Source organism: Schistosoma haematobium, chromosome 1 (genome assembly GCF_000699445.3).
Source record: "Schistosoma haematobium chromosome 1, whole genome shotgun sequence".
Classification (NCBI taxonomy): domain Eukaryota; kingdom Metazoa; phylum Platyhelminthes; class Trematoda; order Strigeidida; family Schistosomatidae; genus Schistosoma; species Schistosoma haematobium.
This window is the reverse complement of record NC_067196.1, coordinates 4,500,663-4,516,012: the sequence shown is the minus strand read 5'-3', so window position 1 is coordinate 4,516,012 and position 15,350 is coordinate 4,500,663. Positions and strand designations below refer to the sequence as shown.

Sequence of the window (15,350 nt, the reverse complement as noted above, 5' to 3'; positions counted from 1 at the left end):
GTTTAAAGTCACAACAAAGGCAGTTAGTAGGTCTTCCTTGGCAGTGTCTGAATACGCGTGGCCATTTGAGAGCATTTCGAGTTTGTTCATTTGCTTTGAGTTCTGGACAAGTGTTTGTTATCCAGCATTTACGCGTTATTTTCCGTTAATTTAAGGGGTGTTTTGCATCTAAGAGTTTTGTTTTTCTAGAGATACTACTTAGTTGTATACAGTAGTATGAATCCATGTGATCCTTTTAACGGCATTTACCGTCTTTATTGGTTTGTTTTTGGTAGCGATCTAAAACGTTTTAGTTTTCTCAATATATATCTTTGTGCAGAGCGATCTATTGGAAGTCACTACTCATTTTTAAGTGTTTCACTCACGAAGGTTACATGCGGTTTATGTGGCTAAATTAAAAACAACAAATGATATTTGTATCCCAAAACATTATCGGAAATTACTACTTCTACAACATACTATCAATGTGCGATTTAGACGTTTCAATTAAATTCACATTTGAAGCAATAGTGAATGCCAAATTTCTTTTCCTCAACGTCCTGTTGAAGAGAAGGCCAGATAGTTCCTTAAAAATATCTGTATTAAGAAAATCAATTTAAGATGACAGGTATACGAATTCCTATAACTGGGCCCCATTGAGTAGAAAGAGAAACTTAATTCACTACTTATCACAGGGGAATAGGCGAAAATTTTCTCATGACACAATAGATAACCAGTCACCTAGATTTATCAACAGAAACGTAACACCAAGACTATATCCTGAAGGACCATCAACTAATAAAAACCTCTTATTATGAATATCGAATTTAAGGGAGATACGACTTTTGAGATTTTGAATAAGCGGATTACGAAATCCCCGAGGAAAACTTTCTATTTAGCTAAGCTTGTTATTTTCTTCTCAAAAACAACCTACCATTCACGAAATTATTAAAGATAAAGTCTCGCTTCGGGCCACACCGATGTGGATCCATAAATTTACTTGCTCTTGTGCGACATGATAAATTGATCACACAAAGAGAACAATTTCCAAACGCATCTCAGAACATTACTTGGAGCATATTTTAAAAGAGGAATGCAAAGCTATCACTAGCTCAAGACAGGAGCACCTGATCACTTCTGTGCACCTTACTCCAAAGGAGTCGTTCTCAAAATAATCTATAGAGTGGAAAGGATTGGACCTAAAGGAGGTCAAATCAAAAACATAAACACTACTGAGTGATATGCAAAGCTAATCAGAAGGTCAATCGATGACAATCAGAAGTGACCTAGAGTACAAGTGCATGTCATTGGCTAAGAAATGGCTCAATTTCCTAAGGACTAGAGTGGTATATATATGAATGATTACTTGCACATTTTATTCGGTAGTCCAATACACTTTCTGGCTCAAGTAGTCAGTTCGCCGGTTAGTGTGTAGTACATCGCGTATCAGTATCAGATTTTAGACACTGCCCGTCAAAACACTGGGGCTTTGACGATTCACCAATACAAGCCCGAACTTTGTATGTAAAGCGATACATCCAAACTCCCATCATTCATTGATCTTAATTCCCTTCTCTAGTATGTTCTGGTCTTATGCTTGTCTTTATTATGATTTTGTACATTTTTTAAAACCGTAGTCAGTTATTATTTATCCTCTAAAGAGTTTTAATGTTTATGGTTCAATTACTATTATGACCTGTATTTCTTGTCATTTCTTCTTCAGATATGTTAAGCGGATAATAATCTCCCATATATTACTAATCCACAAATAATTTTTAAGTTATTATTCCTCTCTAACTCTTTGATCATTAACGCAAGCTTCTTTTGATATTTAAAATCTCGGATGATGTAATCAATCTCTTCTATCAAACAACTATATATACAAATGTGGAGCTTGAATAAATGCTTTTATCAAGAAGAAAACCTCATTCACTGAATTTGTTTAATAGTTATTCCAAAAATAATACAGTAATTAATTAATCTTTAAATGAATAAAAGAACAAAACACACCACATACTACTATCTTTCCTTCATTTCAGTAGTACATAAAAGTACACCGAATTAAAGAAGAGATAAACAAATTACATCACAGAAAGACCAAAAAAGTGAAAAGACACAAGAAGATAGAGGCCGTTATAATGTCTGTGTGTGAGTGTGTGTGAGAGAGAGAGAGAGAGAGAGAGAGAGAGAGAGGAAGAGACAATGTGTTTATCTAATTCAAGGTTTATTTAAAGCATGAGGAAGTCGATTAGCTTCAACAGGAGGATTTTCTATAACCACTTTACTACTGCCACTGCCACCAACCGTAACAGTTTTCATGTTATCCACTCGCATGAAAGACACAATAATTATCGACAAATGGAGAATTATTAAATAAATGATAACAGTTAGACGAATAACTGGGAACCGACGAAAACTGTTAACGATTTGTATACCAAGATTATCTATTCGATAAGCTAACGGTCTTAATTGTTTAGGAATCGGGGTATCCTATATGGAACAAAGTAATAAAAAGGAGTGTATTATACATTGACAGATACAGTTTATTGTAACGAATGAAATATAGTAATAGAAACAATAGGATAATCAGGGTGGTTACGTGTCAATATTCAATTGCTTACTTACGCTTGTTACTCCTCGTGGAGACATAGGCCTACCATCAGCACTCGCCATCCAACCATGTCTTGGGCAATAATTTCCAGCTCTTTCCAGTTGTTATTTCTCCTTTTCATATCTGTCTTCATTTTTCGGCGTAATGTGTTCTCTGGCCTTGAGGACTCCAAGTGAAAGCTGACCTCGCGATGCAGTTTAGTGATTTGCGTAATGTATGTACTATCCATTTGCATCGTCTTTCCATGATTTCCTCTTCAGATGGAAGCTGGTTTGTTCTCTCACACATTAGGGCGTAACCTGATGGTATCCGTTCAATGGATGTTGAGTATCTTCTATAGACAGCTATTAATATATACTTGTACCTATTTGATGATGGTTGTAGTAGTTCTCTAATTTTCAGCTCCGTACAGTGGAACTGTCTTAACGTTCGTATTAAACATTCTGACTTTGATATTGATTGACAGTTGTTTTGAGTTCCATATGTTCTTCAATTGCAGTAATGCGGCCCTTGTCAATATTCAATACATTCAAGCAAATATAAAGCTGAGCAATTCCGTTTCTTGAATGTCATTTATGAACAGATAAGAAAACGCTTGAAGAAAATTGATGGGTTAAAAGATGACTTAGCATACCTATCTCCATTTCAGATATTTGATTTTGTCTTATTCTTATAGGTATCAGTGATAAAACAAGTGTAAAATGTTCTAAAGATTAACATCAGATAAATGGATTTTTTCGGCTTATATATGACGTTCTCCGCTATATTGACGAGATTTTATTCGGTAGTACGTACGAAACTTGTTTACCTTTGTTATATCTCGATGGGAATAATGAATGGTAACTGTTGGGATCTATTTCTGGACTAATACTATACGTATATTTTTATCGCATAATTGTTAAATGTCTAAACTATTCATATTCATGTCCTCTCTTATTATGAGTCTTATTTTCACCTATGAACTATTACTATACGATTTACCATTCTTGAGTGATTCTCAGTCTATCAATTATTAACTCCCACATTCACAGCCACTTTTGGCTAAATCTTGTACAAATGTTGTTTCCTATTTTATAGTACGATACGGTCTGTCTGGTTGGTATATAGACCCAGTATGTCTGAAATAAATGATTCATATCACATAGGCTGAGATTGGTGTCCTTGGCTTAACAGGCAGATCTAGGCGGGAAGCAGGGGCGATAAGGTCTGTAGACTGCTCGTACTTGTTTTATGCGTCATTGGTCCGGTCGATAATTCACTGTTCTCGAATTGGCGGTATCATTACGTTATACATGAATAGCATACAGGGCACAAGTTATAACAACCTTTAGCATTTATTGCTGGAAATGTACATAGGAAAAAATTATCTTCATTACTTATACAACATGGTTTAAAGAAATTTACACCAGGCTTTATAAATCATTTATAGCAGCTCACATACAATTTAGTTTGTTTACATTTAACTTAGTTAAGCCCTTTTGCTAACTTATTTAACGGACAGAGTCATTCGTACTATAACAACTTGTCGATATCATTGTACCTTTATTGTTGTTGTACTTGTATGAATCGTATGTTTGAGCATTGCTTACTGCCAATGCATATATTCATTCTGCTAGTCTTACTATTAGTCGCTTAACTGATTCGATGATTCATTCATTTCAGTATATATATACATTTTAATCCTGTTCATTGGCTCGCTGGCTGGTTCATTCGATCCGCACGCTCACTCGCTTGCCTGCTTGCTTTTCGGCGCTACTCTTTCATACTTGCTTAACGTACCTGTAAATTTGGTTATCTGTGCGTGGTACAATGATAAACTTAATCAACGCTTCGTATTCGCCTTTTGACTAATACACCGTCGGAGCATTATCTAGTTATGGTTATCAGGACGAACTATACACGAAGTTTAAGGATTATATTGAATACAGACCGCTACACGTTTCTCAAAAAGTTGTTAGTTATGTCCAGAACTAGCTCCCACCACGCTGTTCTGGCATGATGTGTCTGAGATCACCAGTATCGCATTTACTGTTCTAGTAGCATATCTGTAGGACAAATTAAATCCTACAAAGTTTTGACCAGTATCTCGTCAAAAATTCATACGTTGAGTGCTGTTAAATGTCTGTGGAAAAAATCATAAGACTGATCTGATTCCTGATTTGCCTCTCCACTATTTAGAAACTCATAGTAGTGACCAATTTAGAAAAAGCGGCTACCGAATGGATCTCTTTTTAGAGTTGGAATTAACTTAAGTACGCTTAGCTCAGACAGAAAGAGAAATTGAGTTAGAAAGGTTACGTCAAAAGGGAAGAGAACATTATATTCAAGTTGTAATTGACAAGGTGGTGTCGTAAGAGTCTACATCTGTTTCACGTCGAGTTGACTTTCCTCCTAGAAAGAACTGGATAACAATGATATCTAAAGTTTTAGACCTACCAAAGAGAGAGATCATAAGGTTTGATGGTAATCCCATGAACTATTGGAGTTTCATACAGAAATCCGAAAACTGTTTTGATAAAAGCGTTGGATCCCAATCTAGGTTAGACTATTTGATTCATGTTATGAACGGGGAATTAAGAAGCCCAGACAATTACGAAAGCTATTTTCTTGGGACGTTATTGCATTTCATTCAAACCCTGTAAAACACTTATATTTATTTTTGTCCCTATCTTATTCTACATAACACGAGCTTTCGTTCTATGTATCATTCACTAGCATACCCTTTTTTGTTCCAAAAATATTGTAATTTAAACATTATATTTTGCACTATATTTTCTACCCTAATTCCCTGTTTCGGGCATAACTGTATTTTTCCAAATTATCGTACGTCGTAGTCAAGATATGCACTTATTTATTCATGTACATTTTTGTAGTAATCCGAATTCAGAGAATCCAGAGTTCAGTGTTCCAACTGTCTTGTCTTCTTTCACTTGCGTGCTTGCCAACCAATCAGGATTTAGAATAGTTCTCTCTACCCCAATCGAACTCACGCGTATTAGACTCAAGGTTAAGCCACTCAGCCTAACGCGTCAAGGTCATAGTTTAGTCTAGGCAGATCAAGGTGAAGTCATAACAAGTATCACGGGGTAAAAGCGATTCAAGGTCATAACAATTCAGCATTCTGAAAACCACCTGCTTCGATTTCGGCACCCGGGCAGTATCACAGCCCTCACACAAATCAAATGAGATTTGTGTGGCGCATATGTATCTGGTGCCCCCTTGTACCAATATCTGTGTTCAAATAATTAATTAACTAAGGCTACTATTGTTCATTGTGCATTGCTCGAACCAGAAGAAGTCTTTTGTTAGAGCTCCTCGAGGAAGTAGAGTCTAGAACATTTTAAATGTTCAATTTTCAGCTACTAAGTGTTGGATTTCAAACTCACAACGCCTATTTCAGTTTATGCAAATGAATAGTATCATTGTTGGGCTTAAAAAAATTAGTGTGATTAAAATCATAAGAAAAAGTAACAAATTATTCTCTTTCTAAGTTATCAACAATAAATCAACTTACATGTAGATTAAGTTTAGTACATCCATAACCTCCAATAGATGATTGATAAGATCTACCATATCCCAAAATCAATTGAGTATCATAATTAGGTAAAGCTGAAATAAGTGATTCATTATCACTCAATACACGATCAAGTCGAATCTAATATACATAAGAGAAAAGATACGATTGGTAGGATTGGTCAAGATATAAAAAGAAAACGTATAGAAGACAGGATGGAAAATGGTGAAATCATTCAAAAATGGTTTAAGAAGAATTCACAAGATAATGATAGAACTCATTTGTTACCTATAGGTTAATATACACAAACTGAATCGGCACTGATTTTTACGGTGATAGTATTAATACTGCTCGATAATATTAAAACTTCTAGGAGTTTTTCATCACGAACTGATCGGAATTTAGATAATATTTAAAATTAAAAACTGGACGGTTGTTTATGTATTAGTATAAAAATACTCCTTAACTATGTGCATCTAAAACCCTTCCAATAACCAAAACAAGTAAATCAGAAGAACAGTACTTAAGGCATTCCGGATAATGATAACTTAAATCGCAAGACCGAAACTCACTTTACCTAACTCAGTTTAAACAGATGGTTAACTTCAACTACTCTTTGAAAAAAAACAGTGTGACTGAAAGGCAAGTACACTAACATATATTTAATAACTGGATTACATTAGTATCATCAACCAGGTGCTCCAATTGAAGAATAGATGAAGCGGTGTTTGACCCTGAAACTCCTGGTTGAAAGTGGACTACTTTAACCGTTAAAGAATAAAGTGATGAATAGATACATATTTTCAATATTTAATTATATGACGTATTTCAAAATACAAAGAGCAAGTTCATAAATCTACGAAATCAAAATTTAAATATCTTAACAATAAATGAAACTGAAAAACATAAAAGCAAAACATTGAACCTTTTTTTTCTCTTTCCCTTCTTACTAGGCACAACCAATTATCTCCGTTGAAATGTTATTAGTGTATATTCATTTGCATTAAGTTGTATATATGTGCCCTTGTCTCAGACCGACAACCAAAAAAATGCAAATTACAATATTCATTTAATAATTTGATTTCATTACCAAAAAACGTATCCTGAACGTATGGTAACAATATAACTAATATCAGACGGTGTACAATCCTTTTTAATCATTCTATACAATTAAAACGATTGAAATTATCAGAGGATTTCATTGATAGGCACAAACATCACTCTCTTATGGTGAAATAATGATTATTCGAAACTGAACACGCTTATTTTTAGTACAATCAAATCCAATTAGCTGAGTAATTTAGTCGTCAAGCTTTCATTGTCTTTCTAAACATTATCAACATAATATTTAGATAGGACTGAGTTTAGTGGTACCGACTGATCTGACCCCATCTAGATCGAATGATGATTGTTATCGAAACATACACACCACCAATCCTCGTATGCAATTATCGACCTAAACCGCGTTAGTGAATAACGGTGTTAAAATAAGTCAAATAACGGAATGGATTTCAAATACGTATATTTCATACAATCGTTGGTCGGAACAGACAACCGAGGAAACGAAGTAAAGAGGAGAGAGAGAAAAAAAATGAATGGGAGAAGGCATGTGAACCAACTTGATTTAACCAAGCGCGACTGAATACTTATAGTCTGATAAAAATGAGTTACAGACATGTGATGAACAAGGTAAGCAACACACGTACACACGATCATATAAAAACAGTCAGGGTTAATAAGCGAATAAGTGATAGGATAAAAATATGGCTTGAGGAGAATGAATAAGTTAGTCTGTCTAGAGTTACAACAGCCTATGTGCGTTTGAAATAGTACCAGTCACTACATGAGCTATTTGAATTTCTCCTCATACGGCTAACATTTCTTTCTGTCGCCCCGAATTTTGACTTCTGGTTGCTGCTGTTACTTGATTCATTACAGTCTGGAGATCACACAGCTCAGAGAATACAGCTTCACCAAAAATGCCCACCTGAACTACAAACCTTCTACACCACATCAAGAAAGTTTACTTCATATAACTCACCTTTAAAGCATGATTTTGTGCCAACACCGAATCCAGTGCATCTTGTTTCGATAAAAGATTATCGGTTAATTGTCTAATACGTGATTCTAATGTCAATATGTTTTCTGGATCACTTCGTGAAGGAGGTGTGTTCCGTAGCGATTCATTCGATGCTATTTGTCTAAGTCGAGCTAATTCTGACTCGGTTGACATTAGTTTATTGTGTAGGTCAGCTTTTTGACGACTGAATGTCTCTTCTAATTCACGTACAGATTGTCTTGAATGTGCCAACTCTGTATCAGCTTCTTCTCGAAGCTTTGAGTTTTTGTTTTTTAGTTTTAAATAAGAACATGTGACATTCAGATGTCAAAAAATAAGCAGAAATTTGCAAAACGATAATAAACAGTTAATTTCATAATATAAGAATTTATACTTAAATATAACAGGATAAGGTGTACCCCTTTAGACATTCAACAGTTATTCAACACTATAAAAAAATCCACTACCAATGTTCGATAATGCCATCTCACTTATTTTCATAAAAACTAGCATCAGTTTGGAAATCACTGGAACTATAGCATGGTGGACAAATTTTACGTCACACGTCGTGTTCTGTGATGGACATCTATTGAAACACACGCGAAATAGAGCACAGGAACTTTAGTACAGTCCGGCAAGCAGGATTATTATTTACTTATTGAAAAACACATAAACATTGGTACATGGGAGGCACCAAATACATATGAGTCGCATTAATCATTCGCTCGTGTTAGGGCTAGGATACTGTCCAGGTGCCCAAACCGAAACAGGTGGTTTTCCTAGGGGTCACACCCAGAGCCATTGACCTAAAGGTCTGATCCATAAGGCAATGGAGCAACAACAGGAGATGCAGTCCCATGGTAGCCAGTGACCAATAATTGCTTCAGATGCCATTTGTTCCCTCAAGATCCTGGAGCCAGCCAATGTACACCATTGGTTTCGGATCAGGGTTCCCCAACTCCCATAGGTGGATCCTCCATATACACCGACGTGGTTAATGCGCCGGACATTCGCTTTTCGTCCTATCAATTTCGTAAACAACAGTAATGCCACGAGAAGGCAGTGAGTAAGACTTCCCTGACAGTAGTTGTATGCACGTGGCCATGTGAGAGTATTTGGAGAGATAGAGCTGACTCTCCCCACTCTAGGTCTACCCGGGGATTTGGGTGTCAGTTACGGGTAGAACTATGCTGTAATCGGATTTGAGATAGTGCCTCTTGGAAACGCCATGACAGATAGCATGTATATTTACTAAGAGTTATGTAAAAGCCGGTTACATTTAGTTCATAGTTTGTTTGAAATTGATGAATATATCTTCTATGCAACACAAAACAGTTAATATGACGTGGTGTGAAATCTAGTTAACAAGAAACATCTGTTACTCATGTGGATTGTACCTCTAACGGCAATTACACGTCGAAAGAACTTGATTTGATTAAGAGTGTAGTGAAGTGTCATTTTATGAATCTCTTAAGACCAAATGTACAATATGATCTTTCCAGTACAGAAACAATATTTATTTATGTAGGGTATATGAAATCAAAACTCCGCCTGGAGTCCCTCCGGGGCTACTGCCGGTCCCAAGCCCGGATAAAGGAGGAGGGTTGGGCATGGGGTTAGCGTCCCCATCCCGTAGAAAACTAACTCGCTAAAAAACGCTAACCAGAAAAAATTATTCAAACCTTTTAAGTAAGTAAGTAATATGAAATCAAGGACTACCATTTTTATGGATGATTGGAGAGAGTAAAAGGTTACAATCATCTAATTGTAGTTCGTAAGTGTGATTTCACCAACCCCACTACTGATATCCACACTAATAATATTGAGACAATGTGGTCAAAATTAAGAAAACATATTCGTCCTTAAGAAGACTATAAAGATAAAATAAACTGAAGTCCTGTGGATGAGCTTTTGTACCGAGTCTATATTGATGTTTCAGATTGCAAATGAACCGTCTACAGTGCACGAAAAATGATAATACACAAAAATAAACAAGTATCCACTACGTTTTTATGACTTATGATAAGATAGTTTTTAATTGGTTATCAGAAAAAGTGATAAAATATGCTAGAAAAAGAGAATGGAATATATCTATTCTATCTAACACAATAAAGACTTATATGGTCTTTTTGACTTAATATTATAATTCAAAAGAATAAATCGTAATGTCTTAGATAGTGAACTTCTATCTGGCTACCAGGCTCGAACTTATTGACATTAGTAGCATAATTATACATATATTAGACTCTAAAATCACATATTTTTGTACTTGGCTTTGAAACATAATGCTCTGGTAAGGTTTGATGCTAGTAAACAGTTCATAAAACCAGAGTTCATGGGGTTAAGATCAAACCTGCAACCTCATGCTTAATCATCAAGTGTGCTAACAACAAAAGTACTAATCTAGTTTATGACATTATAGAGTGTATCCCATTATTCCCCTACAACTATTGAGGAAAATGGATAAGTAAATTAGTGAATGTGAATGTAGAACACTTTTATTTGAACACATAAATATTGGTACAAAGGGGCATGGAATACATATGCGCCACACAAGTCACTTCATTTGCGTGTGGGATGTGATACGGCCCAGATACTCAGACCAAAGAATGTGGTTTTCTTAGGGTCCACACCCGGAGCCTTCAATCAAAAGGTCTGGTCCACAAGGCAGTGGAGCAATGTCAGCAAATGCAGTCCTATGGTTCATATGGCATTTGTTCCCTCAGGATCCTGGAACCCATGTACACCATGAGCTTGGAATCAGGGTTTTCCAACTCCACTAGATTGACCCTCCGTGTCCAAAAAAATGATTATACTTGATCAAAATATTAAAACTATTGAGAATTGAATAAAACTTCAGCGTTCCTGCAAACAAACAACATGAATTGTTAAATACAGTTAACTAACTTGTTTTTCACGTTCTGCCTGTTGTTCTGATAATTCAATATTACGTCGTAATGAATCTTTCTCAGCTTGCATTTGCAATTCTAATTCTTGCATTGCCATTTCTCTATGTTCAACTTCTAGACGCCATCGAATAGCTTCTTCACGTAATAAATCACATTCTGCACGTATAGAAGTGATCAATTCATTTTCTGAATTATTTTCACTATTGACAACTGTAGTTTGTAATTGTTCCAAATTTACATCTTGACCACGTAATGATGAAATCACCTGTCAATACAACACCCAATGAAGAATACAAAGTTATAATTTCATGCATAAAAATGTGTACAAACCACAGAAGTTAATAGTTCAAGATTGTTTAATGAATAGAAAACAAATGTCTCTTTCAGTAAAACAACCAAATGAGTTGTAATACTGTTAAATTACATTCAAATTAACATAATGAAATGAGAACGATCCTTGTTATAATTCATCAATAGTTAAATGCGCTAATTTACTAAAGATCCTTGAAATTTATGTTACATATCTGTAGAGCACGACTCGAAGTACTAAAATGTGCACCTTACAAAAATGAGAATATCTATTCCAATACTGTCGGCTTATGTGTCTTGAGCGTATAAGATATAAATAAAAAAAGAAATGTAATAAGCAAACAAATTGTCAATTCATAACAAGTCCACTTCATGTTTACTGTTTCAATGTAACTACTGAATATAAATTCAGTACACTAATTTATATATACAAAAAAAAAGATCAGGTTGTGAAGGTTTCACATGATTAAGGAGAGAACGAAAAGGGAACAGTTAAAAAGGGCGAACATTATTAAGCGCGGCCATTAAAACAGACCATACTTGTGAAGGTGAGATTGAAAAGAGGAATGAAAATTTTAATGATGTGAAATTTGTTTGATTTATCCTTTTTCCTTTAGCCTCCACAACCAATCAAAAATTTAGTTTTCTGCACATCTAATGAAGAGTCCATTTCCTTTTTACTCATTTATGTTATCCTGTACGTCTATTTTGAGCAGCTAGAAGAAAATCTCTTTGAAAGCATGTTTGGAAGGTGCTTGATAAATGTTCGATGATTTTTTTATACAACCTCTCTCATTTATAAACGTGGATAAATAAAGAACAAATATCGTAGCATAATAACATAGATTCATTTATTTTGTGAATTCTTCTTAGCTGTTTACAATCGAAAATCACAGCATTAATCATTAAAACAAATATACATACAGCATATCAGTAATGTTCAGAATCAACTGAGTTATAGTAAAGGGATAGAATAATATTAAGAGACCCATGATACAGAAAAATTGGGATTGTTCAAACTTTCGATTATTCATAGGTTGAATATATGAATATTGTAAAAGAGTATGGGAACAAAAAAATTTTTTTTTCCTGAGACGGAAGATAGATTATGTAATACAGACTAGGTGAGTAAAGCTCAGAAGTAAGAATTACAAAACTAGGATTTTGATTAAAGTTTATAGAAATATATAAAAAAAACAATGTCTTACGTCATAATCCTACGAAAATAGTCATCGGGGTAAAATAAGATTTATAACTGTTTCTTTTTGGATACATACATTCAGCTCTGATCTTGCTATTTAAACAGTTTTGGCAAAGTGTAACAGTTTATAATTCCTTTGTTTGTTGATCACTTCAACAACATACCCACTATCGAAAAAAAGACGAGTAATTGCACTGTTGAAAACCTTCTGTTCGTTTAGTCTCAACTTATGTGGAATATGTTCGAAGATGCGGACACAAACTATTCTGTTCCACTGATGTATATGCTTTAGCATGCACATGTGAACTGAGAAACAAAATTAGAGAAAATATGAGGCGAGTATTTGTCCAAATTTGATTGTCGCTGTGAGTATTTGGCTTGATATAGGGACACCGATTTGGTCGCTGGATATATACTTATTAGTATTGCCTTTGATCTAGAACCGATCCTTCCAGCTATTTCATCAGCTTTGAAGCCAAGTTTTAAGAAGACAGGCTTTTTTAAACCGTAGAATAATCGATTTCCTTTTTCTAGTGATTCCATATTCAAGAACTTTTGAGGATAACCGTTTTCACGAAAGCAAAGCTCAACTATACCTAATTCCTCCTTAATTCTATCCTCAGAGCACAATCTGCGTACACAATTGAATAACATTTAAAGCTATCTTGTAACTTATCAAACAGAAGTTCAATTACAGCCCATTCTACATGGCGTTTCGATAAATATATCTCTCTAGTCGGTAATTTGGATGACGTTTAATACCAAGATCTAGAAAACGAAATATGTTATCATGTTCACTTTCGATTGTAAATCTAATGTTGGGGTATGCTTTGTGGAAAAGGTTCAGTATACGAGAAGCATGTTGAGAATCATCACATACAAAAAATATATCATCCACATCCCTAACGACACATTACATCTAGTCCGTCAGTCAATTAATCGTAACGTAGAATCTGGTACGTATATATACATATTGGTTCAAGTGTTACATACTTATTCAACTATTCACAAATATATTTGTCAGTTAGAATTTTTGAGAGACGAAAAAGCCTTACTCGTTCTTTCATTGCCAAAATATGATTGGCTTTCTCTTTGTATTGTGTTAATTCACGTGTTAATCGAATATTGTCATTTTGAGTTAGTTCAATTCGTTTATCTGCAATTAAACTCTGTTGACGAGATTCATACAGACTAGCTTCCAAAGTATTCTACAAGAAAATGAAAATATTGAATGAAGGAAGTAGTTATTACAACTAGTAAAGATAATAGATATACTACTACTGATAAATTACATAGCAGTAACCAACATCATTTCATCTAGTTATGAATGTTTCTTCAATTATATCGATTAAATTTGCAATAAGGTTATCAAGTTAAGTGACTTAACACTGTCATCTACGTTCATGTTGATATTCACTTGTGAAAAGATCAGATATTAGACTTATAACTAAGAAATTACTTCGATTATTAGATGATTTGATTAAAAGAACAACTAGAGAAACAGTTAATCAGAAAATTAATATGCAAATCCAGGTAGCCTGGTATGATACCCAAATAGCTGTCAAATCAGCAGGGAGATCTACCAGGAGCTTAAACCACAACGTAGTTGTGAGGGAACTGGTGCTTCCTGTTGGATCTGGGTCTGCATCACTCAGTATCACACTGTGAGACGCTACTGATAAGCTGTTCAGCCCACGACTGACTTCCCGCATAACCGAGATACTTACAACTAGTTGATCAGTCAGTATTGACTAGTGTCTTGTTTATCTAAACTTTTAAGGGAACTACTTCATGATAAACGTATTTCAAACAGCTTTACTAGCATTATCAACAGGATGAAGTTAACAGGGCATAACACTTCACCTATTTATAGACCTAAATAAAACAAGATAATTGACTGAGATATACAAAAAAAGATACTTACGATTGTCAGCTTATTTTTCTCCAATTGAGATTGTACATATTTCAAATTATTTTGTACAGTTGACAATTCCATTTCGGTTTGTTTCAATTTAGTTTCTAACAACTCAACATTGTTGGTATTTGGCGTTTTAGATAATTCAGACTCCTTAATTTTTATTTGAAGTTCACGAACACGTTGATCAGAATCTTTCAGTTGATTGTTCAAACGATCAACCTATCATGATATAGAAATTGAATCAGTAGACTTTATAGTAAAAGTGTAGTATAGGGATGAGCTAATACCATTAACACTTTTCCTAAGCCCTTACTACTGAAACGATAACCTTAACCCGATGACATTATACTTAATGGACGAATTTATTAGATTTAAGACAGAGCCTTTTTAATTTTTGTGAGAAATTCATTCATCTACACGACTAAATATCACTTTCGTATTATAGTTGATATTAGTTCGTGATGAGAACTCTGACCCTGAACCCCCTGATGCCAGTGGAAACCAGAAAGCGCTGGCCAGTTGCTTCGTTTTAATATGAAACTCCTCAGAAGTGAATATCAACGACTTCGTCCGAGAACCTTGAGAAAACTTTCAGGTGTTCAGATGTTCAACCATTAGACTACCGAGTGGGAAACCTGTGATTTACATTCGCGATATAGTGCGACGATCATTCCAGCGTATCAGTGACAACCATCTCAGAAGTGGCATGGCTGAATCATGAACTCCTGTTAGAATTTCGGGGACTCATCTTGAAGTAAGTTGGATCGCTGTAAGATCTAGAGATCCCAAGTTTGGACCCCGATAGACTCTAATGAAGAGGTGAACGAGCTGTCCAGTACTTCCTAGTTTT

General features: G+C 34.9%; 1 protein-coding gene across 1 annotated transcript in view; it reads right to left on the bottom strand.

Moving 5' to 3' along the window:
- Window positions 1–1,907: 1,907 nt before the first annotated feature.
- GOLGA5 (Golgin sub A member 5) overlaps window positions 1,908–15,350 on the bottom strand; it is a 45,743-nt gene continuing 32,300 nt past the window's right edge. The window contains exons 10-15 of the mRNA XM_051214848.1: window positions 14,507–14,719; window positions 13,638–13,790; window positions 11,071–11,337; window positions 8,146–8,439; window positions 6,105–6,245; window positions 1,908–2,469 (exon numbers count right to left, since the gene is read on the bottom strand). Coding sequence (XP_051072960.1) covers window positions 2,197–2,469; window positions 6,105–6,245; window positions 8,146–8,439; window positions 11,071–11,337; window positions 13,638–13,790; window positions 14,507–14,719 — 1,341 coding nt within the window. The 3' untranslated portion in view covers window positions 1,908–2,196. The remainder of the gene's footprint in view (window positions 2,470–6,104; window positions 6,246–8,145; window positions 8,440–11,070; window positions 11,338–13,637; window positions 13,791–14,506; window positions 14,720–15,350) is intronic.